Source organism: Pteropus alecto, unplaced genomic scaffold (genome assembly GCF_000325575.1).
Source record: "Pteropus alecto unplaced genomic scaffold, ASM32557v1 scaffold86, whole genome shotgun sequence".
Classification (NCBI taxonomy): domain Eukaryota; kingdom Metazoa; phylum Chordata; class Mammalia; order Chiroptera; family Pteropodidae; genus Pteropus; species Pteropus alecto.
In genome coordinates this window covers 20,373,589-20,392,398 of record NW_006442109.1, presented here as the reverse complement: position 1 = coordinate 20,392,398, position 18,810 = coordinate 20,373,589, and the positions used below count along the sequence as shown (strand labels likewise).

Here is an 18,810-nt window from a genome sequence, read left to right as displayed (position 1 = left end):
TTTAAATATAATTTTTAAATATATAATTTTTTATAATTTTTTATAATTTTTAAATATATAATTTTTACTTTACAATGTGTATTAGATGTACACATTGATTTTTTTTGAAGTCTTTTAATTGACATGCAATAAATTGCATTTGTTTAAAGTATACAGTTTGATTAAATTTTGACATGCATGCATCTGTGAAACCATCACTACAATCAAGGTGGTGAACATATGCATAACCCCCAGGTTTCCTCATGCCCCTTCATAATCCCTCTCTCTGTCTCTTCCTACCCGTCTTTGATCCCTAAGAAACTACTAATTTGCTTTCTGTCATACAGATCAGCTTATATTTTCTATAATTTTAGATAAATGGAATTATACCATATACATTCTGTTTGGTCTAGCTTCTTTCATTCAGTATAATTATTTTGAGGTTCATCTACATCATTGTGTCTATCAATAGTTCATTTCTTTTTATTTATGTATTTCTGAGTAGATTCCATTGTGTGGCTATAGCACAATTTGTTTATCCGTCCACCATCTAATGATCATTCAAGTTGTTTACAATTTTTGGCTATTACAAAAAAGCTGCTATGAGTATACACAGATTTTAAAAATAATATATCTCCCCTGTGCAAACATAAAAAGGGAAAATATAAGTGAAATAATTCATTAATATTAAAACTTCTTCATGTTCAGATTCCAACTTTTTGAATCACTTTTGACTCAAAGTCATCAGTGTCTGGTTTTTTTTCCACATAATATCTCCTCTACCACCAATTAAAAAAATTTTTGAAAAAACTAAAATTTCTAGAAGAGAAAGAGTTACATTGTATATAGAAAGGAAACCTAAGTAGAACACCACAAAGTTGTACATGGTAAGCAATTGAATTAGTAAAGAAAGGAGAACAATGTTTTTTCCATGGCAACCTGTTCTTCATTCCTACTTAAAAATTTGTAGTGGCTCCTTATCACCCAACAGAAAATAGCCCAGGTTCCTTGGCAAGGCATATAGGGAAGACCCTTCAGTGATGTCTTTAGTTCTTTTCTCTCCCCTCCTCACAACCCTCCCATCTAGCCACACCAAGCATCCACCAACTTATCATGTACTTTCTTATCTTTGTGCATGTGTTTATGCTGTTCCTTTTTCCTAGAATGACCCATATCTATGACCTCTTTAAGTCTCAAACTCAACCTGTTTTTCAGTGTCCCCTCAAGCCCTGCCCCCTTATCCAATGATTATTTCTTCATGTGTTTTAAGCTTCTTTTATTTATTACTTCTGTTATAACACTTATCAGGGGTGTTATCCTATTTTTGTGTCTCAATGAGCTGTCATCTCTTTGAGGAAGAGGTCATATCTCGTTTGTCTTTCTATTCCTGTTTTCTAGAACTCTCCCTGGCAATTAGTGGGTATATAGCAAATAATAATTGCCTCAAAAGATCTGATTGATATTATACCTCCTAAGGAGAAACACAACCAGCTAAGTACATTGCTATTTCCTGAATGCATTATTATCTTCTAGGGAAGATCTTTCTAGGAAAAATCTGTAAAATCCTCTGCAAGAAAGAAGGGAGTGAGTAAAAATTTCATTTTGAATGGAAGTTTAGGAGTAAGGTAGTATAAAAAAGGAGGGTTGAAAGGAGAATGGACAAGGGGTATAAAGAATTAGTGAGGATGGCTCAGGAAACAATAGAGAAATGGGACTAGAAAGAGAGTGGGAGAGGAGGAAAGAAGAAAAGAGAGAAGAGTAGAGAGAGCGACCATGCAGCCAGAATTTTAGAATCTTACTTTGTTTAATGGCAGGAGAGTTACTGGACAATGCTTTCTCACACGGATGTTCCAAACTCTTTACTGAATGAACCCCATTTTGTATTCTTCACATCCCTCCCTCTCAAAAGACACAAGTGTGCTTCTTGCAACTGCCTTACAATTAGCGCATTGTTCCTCACTGTTTTCTGGGAAAGGCTGGAGGAGGCAGAGTAGTATGGTGGAAAGGCACTCACTACACGGAATCAGAAGGCCTGGCACATCCCAGCACTGGGGCCTTAAGCAAAGCACTTAGCCACTTTCACCTCAGAATCTTCATCTGTAAAATGGGTTATTAATATCTGTCCAGGCTTCCTTTCCAGGTTGTTGTAAAGATCTAAATAAGTGAAATAATATATATGGAAACACTTTGTAGGTGGTCGGATTGCTCTGCAAATGAAGGTAACATTACCTTTTTTGTTGAGTTTTTCATCCAGTAGAGAGACCCATCGGCAGCCGTGTTTCTTGTTAATAAGTCTTGTTTACAGAAAGGAGATAACTGTTTTTTTTTTTCTTATTAGTAGTATTCTGAAGTCTCAGGAAGCGGACTTGTTTAAATGTTCATGGCCCATGAGAAAGGCATATAAGAAACCATGGCACTCCCTTTTCAAAAAGAGTTGGAGAAATACAAGAACATTGATGAAGATGAGCTTCTTGGCAAACTCTCAGAAGAGGAACTGAAACACTTGGAAAATGTTCTCGATGACCTAGATCCTGAGGTTAGTGACGTGGAACTGAAGCAGTATGGTTAATGATAGCATGGGATAAATGGCATGGCGTGGTCCTTAAACAATAGTGTAGAAGGCCCTCAGCGCCAAAGGCAAATTCTGTGTTCTTCCTCTGATAGGTTCTGGGTCACTTTTACAAATTCTTGAGAACCTCCTTAGCCACATCTATAATAGGATATGGCAAATCTATTTCTCAAAAACCAATTTAATGTAAATGGGAAGAAAAGAAAGAGGGAAAAAGAACAAATCTTACCAGTTTCTTCTGAGTCACGCTTTCTGCTGGGCACAGAAGCCCCTGAGGTAAATGATATTATCCCATTTCATAAATGAGGGGACAGACTAGGAGTACTAATTTACTTAAGATCCCCTACTAGTAAATGTCAGAGATGGTATTTAAACCAGGTCTTTAACTCCAAAAGCAGATCTTTTATATATCATTTCTTTAAAATGTATAAAGAACTTGAAACCTTTGGTGATCCCACAATAGGTAGAATAACTCAAACCAAAATATCAGATAACTGTAAATGGAGATTCTAATATTTTTATGAGCTCTTGAAAAGCTAAGTAACTCGTTATAGTGTTCATTTAACAAACACTTTCTTCAGCCCTGCTGGTATTATCTTAAATTTAGGATCAGAGGCATCCAAAATGATTTTACTATAAATAATTATGTCACTGAAGTTATTTATATGATATTCTGATATGCCAGATACTTCGAATATTGTATTTACTTTTTAAAATTCTGTTTTTATTTTTTAAACTTAAGGAAGGAGTCTCTAAGTTTAATCAAGCAGATATCAACATCTACCATAATATTTACGTATACCTGCTTGGATGTTTCCCCAGAAGAGGGGTTAGAAATAAGAGAGTGTAGTCGCATTGGTTCCTTCTTAGAGCCTTCATATGCCTGCCTGGGAGAACCATGGGTGCAGATTTGGCCAAGGATCTGTAAGGAAAGAGGCCATGAAGGGTGGCGGGCCTTTTGTCATCACTGCAGAAGACCCAGGGGCTGCTCCAGCCATCGATATTCTGCCTGCACTCATTGGGAGCCCTCATCTCAACACAGAGCAAGTAGGGCCTCAGATATGCCAGGGACATCCACCCTCAGCTCACACCCACATCCCCACGTCACTGCACAGGTATCCTTCTCCATGCTTCCCGCATATACAGCCGGGGAGGAGGGTAACAGGGTATCATTCAGGCAGACATCTTCCTTCCTGCTCACACCTCTATATTGACAGAGTGCACTGCTGCCGGCTGGATTCCGACAGAAGGACCAGACGCAGAAAGCAGCCACGGGCCCATTTGACCGCGAGCATCTCCTCATGTACCTGGAGAAGGAGGCTTTAGAACAGAAAGACAGGGAAGACTTTGTGCCCTTCACTGGAGAAAAGAAAGGTAAGGACCCCAGGTGGCATGTCTCGGGAGCAAGGCACTCCTAGTGTACTGTCATGAGAGGTCAAGCAAAGGAGGTGGGAAATGAGCCCATGAACTGGATTTTATATTAAAGAGAATCCTGGCTGATGGATACATGTCTGTATAGACATTTGTCCAGACCCATAGACTGTACATCACCAAGAGTGAGCCCTAATGTATCTATGGACTTTGGGTGATAATAATATCAATGTTGGTTCGTTGATTGTAATAAATGAGCTCTGCTGTGGGATGTTAAAGAGGGAGGTTGTGAGTGTGAGACCAGGGAGTATATGGGAACTCTCGATACTTTCCTCTGGGAACCGAAAACTGCTCCAAAAAAATAAAGCTTATTAATTAAAAAAAAGATGGCAGAGTATGGAAGCTAATGAAATGAATAATTAGAGTGAGATGGTACTCAAATTAGTTCAGTAAAAAATAATCTTAAGGCCCAAAGAAAAAGTTTTGGAAATGTGAAGTAGTGTTGTGTCTGAAAGAGGGTCCCATCGGCATGGGTATGTTTCTCTTAGCCCAGTGCTTTACCCACGGCAGAAGTCTGCTCCGTGTCTAGACATTGGCTCTGTTCCCTCAGATGCTACCGTTAGAGGTCAGTGCAGTTAATCATTCATTCATCCAGCACCTCTTCTGTGCACAGCTACTTGCCAGAGTCTGGGACCACAGTGAATAAGACCCAGTGAATAAGACCCCACCCTGCCCTCAAGGACACTATGATAGACCTGCAAAGGCTGTGAAGAGCAAAGGGATGTTTCTCCATGCCAGGAGTGAGCTCAGAACTCAGACAAGGAAAAGTCTCCTCCTTAGCTCCCGACCCCGAGCCCCCCTTTGGAGGAAAAGTGGATATCAATTACCCGATCAGATTCCTCAGCCATGGATGGAAACTTGGGCCCATGGATACTAATGGAATCATGGATAACCTCATGGCAACCACAATCTTTTAAAAACATCAGATCATGTCACTTCCCTGCTTAAAGCCCCAAATCCCTGCTGTGGTCCTCACAGTCCTGGGGGAGCTCGCCCTGCCCACCTCTTTGACTGCCTTCCCTCATTAAACCTCAGCCACAATATTTTTGTTTAATTCCCCAAACCTGCCAAGTTCTTTTCCCATCTCAGTGTCTTCTCGTGGACTCTTCCCTCTGACCCACATCCCCATTTTTTCCATTCTAACTCTCAGCTTAAGTGTCAAGGCCTCTGGCTTTCCCAGACCTCTCTGTCTAAAATAGACCCCTTCTCTCTGCCATGACACTCATTTATTGCTTTCACAGCACTGACAGTGTTCATCCTTTTGTTTATTTACTTTGGGTTTTGTGAGTGTTCCACACTAGATTGAGAACTCCACAATGGGACTGTGTCTCTCTTGCATTCTGGCACAGAAACTGACGCAGGGGAGGCACTCGATAAATACGGATTTGAATGAATGCCATCTCTGAGCTTCTGTGCCATGGCTGCGAGGAATAGGAGGAGCACAGCCCCCCTCTGCTGCCATGAGTCAGAGCACCTCTGCCTTCTCTTACAGAGCATCTGGACTCTCCCCTGAACCATGCACATTCAATGGATCATGCACCACTGATAATGTCATTTTATTAAGAAAGTAAAGTTAAACAGTGACGAACTGAGCAAATAACCAAGGATTACCGTAGAAATATGGAGTTCTTTCTATTGCAGTATAGTTGCTATTAGACTAATTTAGTTGTCAAAGGAAAAATGATTATAATGTCAAATCTTCAATAAAATCCCAATTAACATCCAGTATTAGGGTAATGACAGAATAATAAGAGGAAAGCTATTGTCTTTTGTTCTTAGATTAGAGGTCTGAGGAGCAGCTATGGTTCACGAGGGGCGAGTGTTAGGAGTGCAGGAGCTGTCTGAGTAATAAATGGGGATACAGACGGGGCATACAGCGGCACATTGTAGCTTAGGAGAAGACTGAGAAGCAATACAGCTGAGCAAAATGATCAGAGAGCAAGTTTTCCAAACAGAGCAGAGGGATCAGGGTGAGTTGTCGTCAGGGCCTCAAGAAAGACCAGCAGATGACCTGGAAGCAGGGGGAGGCTATTGTGAAGACCTCTGGAGACAGGCCCAAAATCTCAGTTCTGAATGCCACATGCCTTGGGCCCTTGTTTCCTGAGCTGCATTTAACTCTCCACTATGGATTTATTTACTTAGAACTTGTTGTTTGGTTGGACCCTCAGAAAAGGATGTGCAGCAGCAGTTATCCTAAATACTGATAGCTGTGGGCCACCTGTGTACCTGATGTTTCGAGTACTTCTAAATAGTGCCAGGAATTAAGAATTCAGAAATCCTGTGTTAACTCTAGGCCCACGATCATCTGAGCCAGAAATAAAATGCTTAAGGCTGCAGATATTATGAAAATTAAGTCTGGGATGAGCCCTAGTGTCTGAGATGTTATTGATTGATTGACATATTTTTTTCCCTTCCTTTTGACCATTCTCCTATTTTTTTTCCTAGTGTATTTTCCTTTCTTTCTGGGAAATGTGGCAGCTCATATAATGGTCAAATGTAGAGACCTTGCGACCAGGATACCCCAGCTTGACCACAAGCAGTGGTGCCTTCTTGGGAAGTCCAGCTCTGCCTGGCCCCCATTTCTTTATCCTGGTTATTTAAAGATCTGGTGAACTATCAGGAAATATGTAGCCTCTGTAACCAGGGACGTCTTCTGGAGAGTTTTCATGAGGGAGAGGTACTGACTTTGGGTTGGACCCTTGCCTTTCCCATGGCAGTGGGTAAGGCCAGGCTAGCCAAGGGAGACCTAGAAAGATCCTGGGTCCCAATTGGCTGAACCTGGAGCTAGCTACCTGTTTTACCCACGGTAACAAAGAAGAGAAGCCATGGAGGGATGAGTCTTTAAAGAACTCCAAAAATCAAAATAGAGGATACCAATTTCAAAGATCATGCCAAGAAGTAAGAACAGCTCCATGATAGAGAAACCAAGAGTGAAAGCTAGAATGAATTGGAAAGAGGGTAAGTAGATCTGGAGTATTGCTATGAGGGCCCTGGAGTGTCTTGGGTTCACATCTTTATGAGCCATTGCCCATGTGAGATGTGGGTGTGCTGGCCTGGCCGGAAGTTAGGAGCAGGAAATGTGCCATCTTTCCAGCAATGTGATCATTAGCCAGAGGTTTGGGTTGGAGAGGGGGGTGTGTGTGGTGTGGTGTGATATGGTGTGGTGTGGGTGGAGTGGAGTGTGTGTGTGTGTGTGTGTGTGTGTGTATGTGTGTGTATGCGTGTGTGTATGCATATGCATGCACAGGGGTAGATATCAGCATATTCAGAAGCGAGCTGGGGGCAAAATAAATGGAATCCAGCTGACAGGATGAAGTAAGAGATGGTGGCAGAGAATGCGTGTGTGGGAAGCACAGAGTGCCCTGCTACTTAGACCTCACAGCTCTGAGTATGACAGCCCTGATGTTGTTTCTTTTAAATCAGGTTTGCTTTGATATGCTCTAGAGAGGTGGCTATGTCCCCAGGTCACTATCTAGTCAAGTGACCCCAGATGTAGCATCCTAGTGGTCTACAATCTCAGTTGGTAGGAGGAAAATTCTGAATGATCAGTTTGTCCCTCAGGAACCCCAGGGGCCAGTTGGATGAATCTGGCCCAAACATTTGCAGGGTCCAAGGCAAGAACACAAGTAGAAGCTGATGTGCCATTTTTTATAAATCTAAAAACTAACAAACTGTTAAAATAAGTTCTATCATCCTATAGATATACCTAGGCCTGTGCTCTTGGATGTCCAAGAGTCCCACATGAGGAGGTGGGTCTGTCCTATACTGCTAAGGCCTCGGCACACGTAGTCAACACCCTAGCCTGCATAGCTAAGCTTTGCCCATGCTCACCCACAAGCAATTTCCCTTGGCCTGGAGGTACATACCCCAGCAGTGTGACCTGCCCTCAGGAGGATGGCATGGGAAAGGGACTCATGCAGACCCTAGAAGCAGGCTCAGGGCTCTTTAGGCAGAGAATTCCAGGGTCCTAGGTATCTCGGGTTTAGTCTAGCAGGCGGCCTCCATTCTGGGTATGAATGGTCCCATGTGTGTGTGTGTGGTGGGGCAGGAGCAGTGGGGCAGGAGCAGTGGGGGAGCCCAGAGTTGGGCTCTCTAAAGTGTGGGGTCCACGTCTAAGTGCTGCTGGTTGATGAAAGGGAGGAAAATAGAAGCCACCGTTTCCCTCTGTTTTTAAGAACTGTAGTCTCCTTGGATCTTGGTGTGGTAGAATGCAGGATTCCTCCTCTGACCTTTTTCTGTAATTGCGGATTATTGATAATTGGCATCACCCCAGCAATCAAGAAATCTCAGTTGGACGTGCAGTGGCTCAGTGACTCTACTCTTAATGGCCAGAGCTACATTCTCTGGTCAGTCCACTTATCCTACAATAAGGTAGCAACATGTGTTTGTTTTTCCCTCTGATTTAAAGGGAGAGTCTTTATTCCCAAAGAAAAGCCCATAGAAACTCATAAAGAAGAAAAAGTGACCCTTGACCCGGAACTGGAAGAAGCTTTGGCCAGCGCCTCTGACACTGAACTCTATGATCTTGCAGGTTAGTCCTCAGCTCTGGGGCACTTTCCTCTCTGGCTCTGTGACCTCCAGGTTGGCAACCATAGCAGCAGGCTTTGAGCTTCTCCATAGCTACTGGTTACTAATGTGATACCAGGTCAACTTCAGCCATTATGTAGCTGTAAGACAATACAGATGACTTAACTCCTCTGAACAAACATTCTGCAGTATTTCAGCTGTAAAATGCCACAATAATGCCCATCGCTACAAAACTCAAGAATTTGAGAAATTAACGAGAATAAAGATGGAGTGTCGAGAACTTTAAACAATAAATTAATATCCCTTATGCTTCCTAAAGAACTTTCACATTTGGCATTTTACTACATTTTATTCTCACAAAATTTCCATGAACTTCTTGTTCTTCCTCATAGTTGCTATTCCATTTTTATTCCCACTAAGGGGTCTATTAGCCTCTCTATGGAGCAGGAATAATTTTCTATTATATTCACCCAGTAAAGTGAATCCATATTTAGTACAATCTGCTTATTTTTTTCTAGTTTTCTTAACAATAGCAACAATATAATAATTATTGTTATTATTACTTAGTTATACATGCAGATAGAAAAAGCCCAAATAGTACAAAAGAATATGTAATGAAAAGTAAGTCTCTCACCCTAATTTCCTGAGCTTCCTTCCACTTCTTGTATAGTGCATATTTGTGCACTAATGGGATGCATTTTTTTCAAATGAGATGGAAATTTTGATTATTAGGGTCATTAGATCACCACAGGGGAGAGGTGCTTTAAAAAACTGTGCAACCAGGTGCTGTAGGCATAAAAAATAAAAAAAATAAGGGGTTGTAAGCTGACAAGGTCCTTGCAATCTGTGAGGTCAACCAAGGGTTTCCTCGCCTTAAAAAAAAAAAAACTCCACAGCTTTAACAAGAATTCTCACATTTTTTTAATTCCATTGGAAGACATATGTTATTATAATCTCCTTCCTCCCAGGAGAATCAGCTATGCCTTATTCTAATAGCCTGCAAACCATTTTAGCTACATTTTCATTCCTTTGTGATATCAATGGTTGATATTAAGGTCACATATTTGAACCCCTCTCAGAAGTTACTGCAGGAGTTGAGGCACCTGTATCACTAGTTAAGAAGTCGCTTTGCAGTGACCAGTCTACTTAGCCCAGTGGTTGCTATGGAGGAATCCTGTTATGGTCACTGCCCCTCCCAAGGGCTGCCTCCTGGTCTCTACTGGAATTGCCCGAAGGGAGAATGCAGGGCTAGGCCTGAATTCCCAGGAAATACCTAAGCAAAGAGAAAGAGAAAATCACCAATCACTTGGAAGATACTAGATCCTGAAATTCACACAATAAAACCAGAGAGATAATTCCAATAGAAAACTGTTTTGTTCATCTTTACTCAGCCTTCTTCCCTCATCAAGTGCTCCTTCCTTCAGCACTCAGGAGGAAAGCCGGCTGAGGGCGGATGGCAGCATCTGCTCTAAGGTGGCTCTCTCTGGAAAGATTAAGAGCAGCGCAAGGAGTGAATGGGCTGCCAGCCATTTGAGGTTTAGATAAGCAAGAGTGTCAACACCCTGCCCATGTTACTGTGGCAGACCGAGAGTAGAGAGACAGTTCATCAAGGGAGCAGCAGTCAACTTCCAAAACAGCTCCTCCCAGAATGGCCATATCTTAGTATGGTTACCACCCAGAGTCTAGTTCTCAGCTCTGCTGGTCTAGAGATCTGTAGAGATCTGATCTTGTCCGCGCACACCGTATCAGTCAGATTGGGGCTGGGTGGTAGAGACTGATCCACTAGCCAGATTCACAGGAAACAGATAAAACAAAAATTAAAATTTGACAGTGGGAATCAAATTATAATTAGAAGTTAGTGAGTAATGGGGCCAAATCAAGTCATATTTGTTGGATGGTCTCAGTGGCCTATGTTTATCAAATAGGGCATCTTCTCCCTAGATAATTCCAGAAACACAGTAACAAATTCTTATTTACTTAACAAGAATTCGTAAAGCACTTAGAACAGTGCCTGACACATAGGAAGTCATTTAATCTTTGTAATAGATAAAGAATAATTATTATTCCTATTTTACAGATGGGGAAACAGGATCAGAGGCTTTAGTAACTTCTCAAGTCACACAAGTAGTACGTGACAGAGTCAGGATTCACTCTGGCTGACTGATCCTGAGTGCCCTTCTTTAACCTTAGACTTGCTGGCTGTAAACATTTGTCCTTTCTCGTGGTATGCTGGCCTCCTCCTTCTAATGGGTAGATTACAGCTGCACCTCTGCCGCCTGTTGTCAGATTATCTATTCTGGGATCCTTCACCAGGTGGCCACCTATAATTTCTCACTTGCAATATCATTAGCAAAGGGAAGTTGGGTGGGCAGTTGCAGCTTCAGCCTGCCCAGTGTTCATGCTCACCTAGTGCTGTTTCTTGCATACTGTGCTGCCTCCTGGTGCAAGTTCCATGTAATACAGGAGACTCAAAATCTCAACATGGTTATAGGACCTTTTATTGCTGACATCTTCTCTTTTATTGCCCACCCTGGGATGTTCTAGACATTGAAAGGACTACTCCTTTTGGTGAGGCTTACATTGAAAGAGGTCCATGATCTTTCTGTTCTTTGCCTCTAGAAAAACACATGCTACCATCTATATGATTTTAGACCTTAAAATAACCTTAGACTCAGTCCTACCCTTAGATTTTACAGATGAAAAAACTGAAAATCTGATTCTACTTCACTAACAGGTCTCAGCAGGTTTTCAGCAATTTGGGGACATAACCAGACCATTGTCTCTCAGATCCTAAATGATTACAGATGTATAGATGTAGAAAGCCCTGTGAAGATTGCTGGTGGTCTTGGAAGGAGGGATTTTTTAATAAGCTTATTTAACTCTGTACATATACCATACAGTATGCAAAGCAAGGGAGGTCTGGAGACTTATCTTTATGGTATGAAGAATTGTTCTTTGAGGAGTAATTTAACAATGTGGATATCCTAACATGCTTTCCCAAACTTAATGTTTATTCACTGATTTTTTTGCTTTCAGCTGTTCTTGGAGTACACAATTTGCTCAATAATCCAAAGTTCGATGAAGAAACAGCAAGTAGTAAAGGTGGCAAAGGGCCTGTGAGAAGTAAGTTGACGAGGAATCTGTGGTTCTTGTGAGACTTGGGAGCCTCCAGGTGTCGCTCGCTGAGAGGAGAGAGGCCTGTTGACTGGGCCTGCTAGTGACTCCAGACTTCCATCTTGCAGGCTTCGAAGGTGGCTTTTGTCAGTTCACCAAGGATCATTGGGCTCTGAGCTGTCAAACCAGAATAGAGTAGCTGATAATGAGAACTGTGTTGGGCAGTATAACTAGTAATAATCAGTTGTTTTGTCCAGAACACACGCTCTTGGTAGGTCTGTTCAGTCAAAAGATAAAATTGCTGATAAAAAGTTTTCATAGTCAGCATAGGATGCAAACAGGTGCATGTTCCTAAGGCGTTTTAATCAACTATAGTATCTTAGCTAAGTTCCCTTCTCCATTCAAATGTCTTTTTGTCTCAATAATGGATGCTTGTCATTAGAATTTGAATACCCACTTCCGCCAAAGAGCATGAAAGACACACTGGTGTGGAATTACTGACACAGATAGTTCCAGACCACCATCTTCTATGTCAGCGTTTTCTGGAGATGTATACAGTTCATTAGACTCTCCAGTCATCAGTCATCTACTAAATACCTACTATGTGTTCCAGGCCTAGGTACAAAGATGGTCCCTGCCCAAAGGAACTTATCTTCTCATGGTAGGGATAGATCAATAATCAGGTAATTTTGGTGATCCAGGTACTGAGAAAACTCACTGAAGATCAGTTTTTCTAAGATTATTTATATTTTATTTTCTTTAATGAAAACTTGGGAGATGCTTTCTAGTCTCAGCGGCATACTTGTAAATCATCACTTGTACCGGATAATTTAACCAGACAATGAGCAATATTCCTTTTATTTTCTTTCTGGTTTCTTAAGCATACGGATGAAAAATGTTCATCCTTTTTAACTTCAATATCAAAAGGTAACATTCTGATAATATGTTTGCAATTACATAACCTGGGCTTTTATACATATATATCATTAACTTTTTTAAAGACTTTTTTTTAGAACAGCTTTAGGTTTATAGTAAAATTGAAAGAAAGTCATAAGGATATCACGTATACCCTCTGCCCTTCCACATGCATAGATAGCCTCCCTCATTATCAACATCCTGCACCAGAGTGGTACATATGTTACAATTGATGAACCTACATTGACACATTATCACCTGAAGTCCACAGTTTACATTAGAATTCACTCTATGAGTTTAGACAAATGTATAGTGTCACGGATCTACTGTTATAATATCTTACAGAGTAGCTTCACCGCCCTAAAATTCCTCTGTGCTCTACCTATTCATCTTTCCTCCCCTCTAACTCCTAGAAATCACTGATCTTTTTACTGTCTCCATATATGTAGCCTATTATGACTGGCTTCTTTCACTTGATAATATGCATTTAATGTTCTTCCATCTTTTCATTGGCTTAATAGCTCATTTCTTTTTAGTGCTGAATATTTCATTATCTCATGTACCACAGTTTATTTATCCATTTACCTACTGGATGGCATCTTGGTTGCCAAGTTTGGGCAATTATGAATAAAGCTATTAGCATTTGTGTGCAGGTTTTTGTGTGGACATAAATTTTCAGCTTCTTTGGATAAATATGAAGGAGCGTGATTACTAGGTCATATGGTAAGAGTGTATTTAGTTTTGTAAGAAATCGTGAAACTGTCTTCCAAAGTGGTTGTACCATTTTGCATTCCCACCAGCAACGAATGAGAATTGTTCCACATCCTTGCCTGCATTTGGTGTTGTCACTGTCCCAGATTTTCACCATTCTAATAGGTGTGTAGTTGTATTTCGCCATTTTAATTTGCATTTCCCTGACGATATATGATGTGGAGCATCTTTTCATATGCTTATTTGCCATTTGTATATCTTCTTTGGTAAGGTGTCTGTCTAGATCTTTGGCTCATTTTTTAATCAGATTGTTTTCTTATTGTTGAGTTTTAAGGGTCCTTTGTATATTTTGGATAATAATCCATTATTACATATGTCTTTTGCAAATGTATTCTCCCAGTCTGTGGTTCATCTCCTCATTCTCTTGACAGAATCTTTTGCAGAGTAGAAAGTTTTAATTTTAATGAAGTCCAGCCTGTCAATTCTTTCTTTCACGGATCATACTTTTGGTGTTGTATCTAAAAATTTGTCGCCAAACCTAGGTCATCTAGGTTTCATCCTATGTTACCTTCTAAGAGTTTTATAGTTTTACATTTTACATTTAGGTATGTGATCTATTCTGAGTTGATTTTTGTGAAAGTATAAGGTGTGTGGTTGTCCAGTTGTTCCAGCACCATTTGTGAAAAAACCATCTTTTCTTCGTTGTGTTGTCTTTGCTTTTTTGCCAAAGATCAGTCAACTATATGTGGGATTATGTTGGAGCTCTGTTCTGTTCCATTGATTATTTGCATATTCTTCCACCAATGCCACACTGTCTTGATTACCATTGCATTATAGTAAGTCTTGAAGTCAGGTGGTGTCAGTCCTCCAACTTTGCTCTTCTCTTGCAATATTGTGTTAGCTATTCTGGGTATTTTGCTTCTCTACATAAACTTTAGAATTTGTTTGTGGATATCTACAAAATAACTTGCTGGAATTTTTATTGGGATTGCACAGAATCTATAGGTCAAGTTGAGATGAACTGACATCTTGACAATATTGAGTCTTTCTGTCCTTAAACATGGAATATCTCTCCATTTAGTTTTTTGGTTTTTTTCAACAGAGTTTTGTAGTTTTCCTTATACTGATCTTGTACAGATTTTCTCAGGTTTATACCTAAGTATTTCATTATTCATTAGCTTTTTTTTTCAAATTGTAGTTCTCTTATCAGTATATGTAGATTTACTTCATTCTTTCGATGATTGCACCTTATATAATTATACTAAAACTTATTTAACCATTTTCATATTGATGGACATATTGTTTATTATGGTTTACTGTCACAGGCAATACATCTATGAACATCCCTGAATGTATACCTTTATGTATTCATGCTATTTTTCTGTGGATTAGACTTCTAGATATGGAATTACTGGGTCATATAGTATCCACATTTTAATTTTTGATAGGTAATTCCAACTTACTCTCCCAAAAAGTGTGTACCAGCTTTCATTTCCACCAACAGTATGTGAGGATGCTTTTTCCTCTACATTATTGACAACTCTGAATATTATGTCTTTTTATTTATTTATTTGATAATCAAATGGTATCTTATTTTTTAATTTTAGAGTTTAAGTATTTTTTAATATTTTTTTAGTTGGGTGACAGAAATTCTTCTGATCATATTACTTGTTCATTTTTAATTGGGTTGTCATTGATTTGTAAGAGCTCTGGTATATTGGGATGTTGACCCTTCATATGTTATATATATTGGAAACATTTTCTGTTAAATGATTTTGAGAATTCTTTCATTCTTCTTTTCTATTCCTTTATCTTCCCATACTTTCCTCAAAATTAACACTGTACAATGGACATCAGAGGAGGGTCAGGTTGGGCCAAAAAGCCAGAGGAGTGTTTAGGTTTAGGAAATGAAGAGATTCTTTTTTTTTTTTTTTTTTTCATCTCAAGATTCTAGTATTTGGTTATTATAGTCTGAAAGCAGTCTTTATGGAGCAGCAATAACTGCTCAAAAGCATGTTCTTTTGAAGTTTGAGTTTGCTGTAGGGTCTTCTGCACTTTTGGTTCTGTGCAGTGTCAGCTATTGAGATTTCTTCTCATTGCGGTAGAGAAACATCAATGTTTGAAACTATAACTCAGAAGCATACCATTCCCATGCTTGCTTTGCTGCGAATAAGCTTGCTGTTATTGATTTTAGAGTATTATTGGAATCAGAGCATATGAAAGAAAGGTCATTGGGAGAATGATTTTGATAAGAGAGTTCTTATATTTTCGTTGTAAAATTAAAACTTGTGTCTTAGATGTGGTCAAAGGTGAAAAGGTCAAGCCTATATTTGAGGAACCACCCAATCCCACAAATGTGGAAGTAAGTCTGCAGCAGATGAAAGCCAATGATCCCAGCCTTCAAGAAGTCAATCTCAACAACATAAAGGTATTTCATTATGATTTTTGTTAGTCACTAGATTTGTCATGAGTTCAGACATGAGTTCAGACATGAGTTCACCTATTTGCAATTCTTAGCATCACTGATTTTGAGGCAGGATATCCTATTCAAAAGAAGTGGGTTTTTAAAAAAAAGTGATTTCTAGAATTCTTTTAAAAGAATCACAATAGTTGTGGTAAACACAGTGTACTGGTTATCTATTGCTGAATAGCATATTACTCCAAAATTTAGAGGCTTAAAACAATAAACATTTTTTATTTCACATAGTTTCTGAGTGTCAGGAATCAGGGAGTGACTTGGCTGGGTAGCTGGGCCTCAGTATCTCAATGAAGCTATCAGCCAGGGCTACGGTTATCTGAAAGCTTGACTGGGGCAGGAGGATCTGCTTCCAAGATGGCATACTCATGTAGCTGTTGGCGGGAAGCCTCAATTTCTTACCACATGGCCCTCTCCATGGGACTGCCTAGGTGTCCTCATGTCATGACAGCTGACTTCCCCTAAAGCAAGTGATCCAAGAGAAAGAAAGCCAGAAGCCACAATGCCTTTTATGACTTATTCTCTGAAGTCATTTCCACTTTGTTCTATTTGGCAATAGAGAGAGGAAGAGAGAGAGAGAGAGAGAGAGAGAGAGAGAGAGAGAGTATGTGTGTGTGTGAGTGTGTGAGTGTGTGTGAGAGAGAGAGAGAGAGAGAGCGAGAGAGCACAGCAGGAGGGAGGGAGAGAAAGAGTATAAGAACATTGACATCTGTTTTGTTCATTCTTGTTGGGCCAATTTCTAGCATTTAATAATAATAACTGACTTTTATTGAGTACTCACTCAGTACCAGATATTTTGCTAAATACTTGAAATTCATCATCTCATTTCATCTTTAATGGGACTTAAAGAGGTTAAGTTGCTCATAGTCACAGATCTAGTCTGTAGCACATTTAGGACTCACACGAGTCAACCTCTAGATGTGCTGTGTGTTGTCTCCCTCCCCAGTGGTCAGCACTGTGCTACATGCTGTAGAAGAGGGATTAAGATACATATGGCCTTTTTTTCTGAAGAACTTATATTAGGAGAAAAACACTAAACAAATCATTGCAACACATGTAAGCCCCCAAATATTATGGAATTGCAGGTTAGGAAAATTTTGATCCTGCCTAGAAAAGCTGAGAGACAAAGGAGATAATATTCAACTGGATCTTAAAAGATGAGTGGGAATTAATCAGAGAAAAAGACAAAGGAATTTCCAGGCAAAGGGAAAAGCATGTCTAAAAATATGGAGGAAAGACCATGGTATATTAAAAGAATAAGGGGTGGTTCCATAGAGTAGTGGTTAGCACATCTGCTTTACAAGCATAAGGTTCTGGGTTTGAGCTCCAGTGGAGCCATGGCCCATACCCTGGGCGCACCAGGCCCCGGGTGTGGACCGCAAGTGTGTGGGAGGAGACACCCCACCTTCACAGATCCAATTCTTAAGGGGAGACAGCAACATCCGTAGGTCAGGGGTGGAAGTGGAGGAGTGGGGGAAATTTTTTAAAATAAATAAATAAAAATAAAAGAATAACAAATAGGTCAATCTGGTTAGAATATAGAGAATGAAAGAGAAGAGGGGAATGTGGTATATGCATAATTTCTTGGTTAGTAAAAAGAAGGGAGATACCAGAATGTCACATTGTGTTAGATCCCCTTATTGGACTGTAAGTGTTGTTATTGGCTAGGTGTGACTTGGTTGCTGGAGAATGGGTGATGACTGTATTTTAGTGGGGATGTCATGCAATTAGTCATCTAAACATATAAAGTATTTGAAAGTTGCTGGTCCATAGCTTGGGGTGGGGGTGCTGCCAATTGGTTTATCAACTATCTGTATCTTTCCCATCTTAGAACATTCCAATACCAACCTTGAAAGAATTTGCTAAAGCTCTGGAGACCAACACTCATGTACAAAAGTTCAGCTTGGCTGCAACCCGCAGCAATGATCCTGTGGCAATTGTGAGTAAAATTCTTAGAAATATAATATGAAAATATTTAATTCAGTAGAAACTCCTTTTAATTTGTTTGATTAACAATTTTTAGATCCGGTAAATTTATTTTCTACACCGTTAATAAACAAAATTAGTTAGAATGAGACAGTAAAACAGAATCCAGTTGTCAAGCACTTTGAATTAACTATAATTTTGTTAGCATTACACTTTTAGGAGAAAGAAACAAAATTAGATTAGGCATTTAGCTAAATAAATATTTGAATTTTGTTTTGGGCTTAGTACAAATTTTCTGAAACTTCTGCATCTACAGTAACATTCTTTCACAATCAGTGGATATTATGAGACCCCCAAATCCTGCAGGAACTTGGCATATATAAAAATATTAAAGTACATTTTCTTTTAGTCTTTGAAATGGATTAATATGTTTCAAAAATATTTTAACAACCAAATTTTGTTTTCAATTCTTTAATGTCACCACGTATTTGACCCCCGTTAACCCATCTATCCTTCCCCCTTATCCTCTGGTAACCACTAGTCTATTGTCCATGTCCATGAGTTTCTGTTTGTTTGTCCTATTTGTTTGTTGATTTTAGGTTTATATCTCACATATAAGTGATATCATGTGGTTTTCAACTTTTTCTGTCTGGCTTGTTTCGCTTAGTATGATTATCTCGTGGTCCATCCATGTTGTCACAAATGGCAGTATTTCCTCTCTTCTTATGACTAATATTACATTGTATATATGTACCATAGCTTCTTTATCCAGTCATCTATTGTAGGACACTTCTGTCGCTTCCATGTCCTGGCCACCATGAATAATGCTGCTATGAACATCAGTGTGCAAATAACTTTTCGGATATGAGTTTTCAAGTCTTTGGGGTAAATACCCAGCAGAGGGATTGCTGAACAACCAAATCTTGAAATATTTTTTGTTTGACATTGTTAACCAGAACATGAAAAAGAACAAAAAACAAAAAGCCCTGTTCTTTCTATGAACATTAGACAATTCAGCAAAATAAGGAAGCCCCTTGAACCCAAGTAAATACTACTATCACCATCATCAGTGTTATTTCTCCTATTAATAGCTAACATTCCTTGAGCAGTCAGTAAATTCCAGCACTGATCTCTATGCTTTACACATGTCATCTCACCTAAT

General features: G+C 39.6%; 1 protein-coding gene across 2 annotated transcripts in view; it reads left to right on the top strand.

The window, feature by feature from the left end:
- The window catches only part of TMOD2 (tropomodulin 2), a 40,493-nt gene that overhangs the window by 9,771 nt on the left and 11,912 nt on the right, over window positions 1-18,810 (top strand). The window contains exons 2-7 of one of the 2 annotated variants that reach the window (XM_006920360.3): window positions 2,321-2,515; window positions 3,766-3,922; window positions 8,388-8,510; window positions 11,543-11,629; window positions 15,544-15,674; window positions 17,554-17,661. In XM_006920360.3, the coding sequence (XP_006920422.1) occupies window positions 2,390-2,515; window positions 3,766-3,922; window positions 8,388-8,510; window positions 11,543-11,629; window positions 15,544-15,674; window positions 17,554-17,661 (732 nt within the window). In that variant the 5' untranslated portion in view covers window positions 2,321-2,389. Of the gene's footprint in view, window positions 1-2,317; window positions 2,516-3,765; window positions 3,923-8,387; window positions 8,511-11,542; window positions 11,630-15,543; window positions 15,675-17,553; window positions 17,662-18,810 lie in introns of both variants that reach the window. The other variant, XM_025038953.1, reaches the window with a different exon arrangement.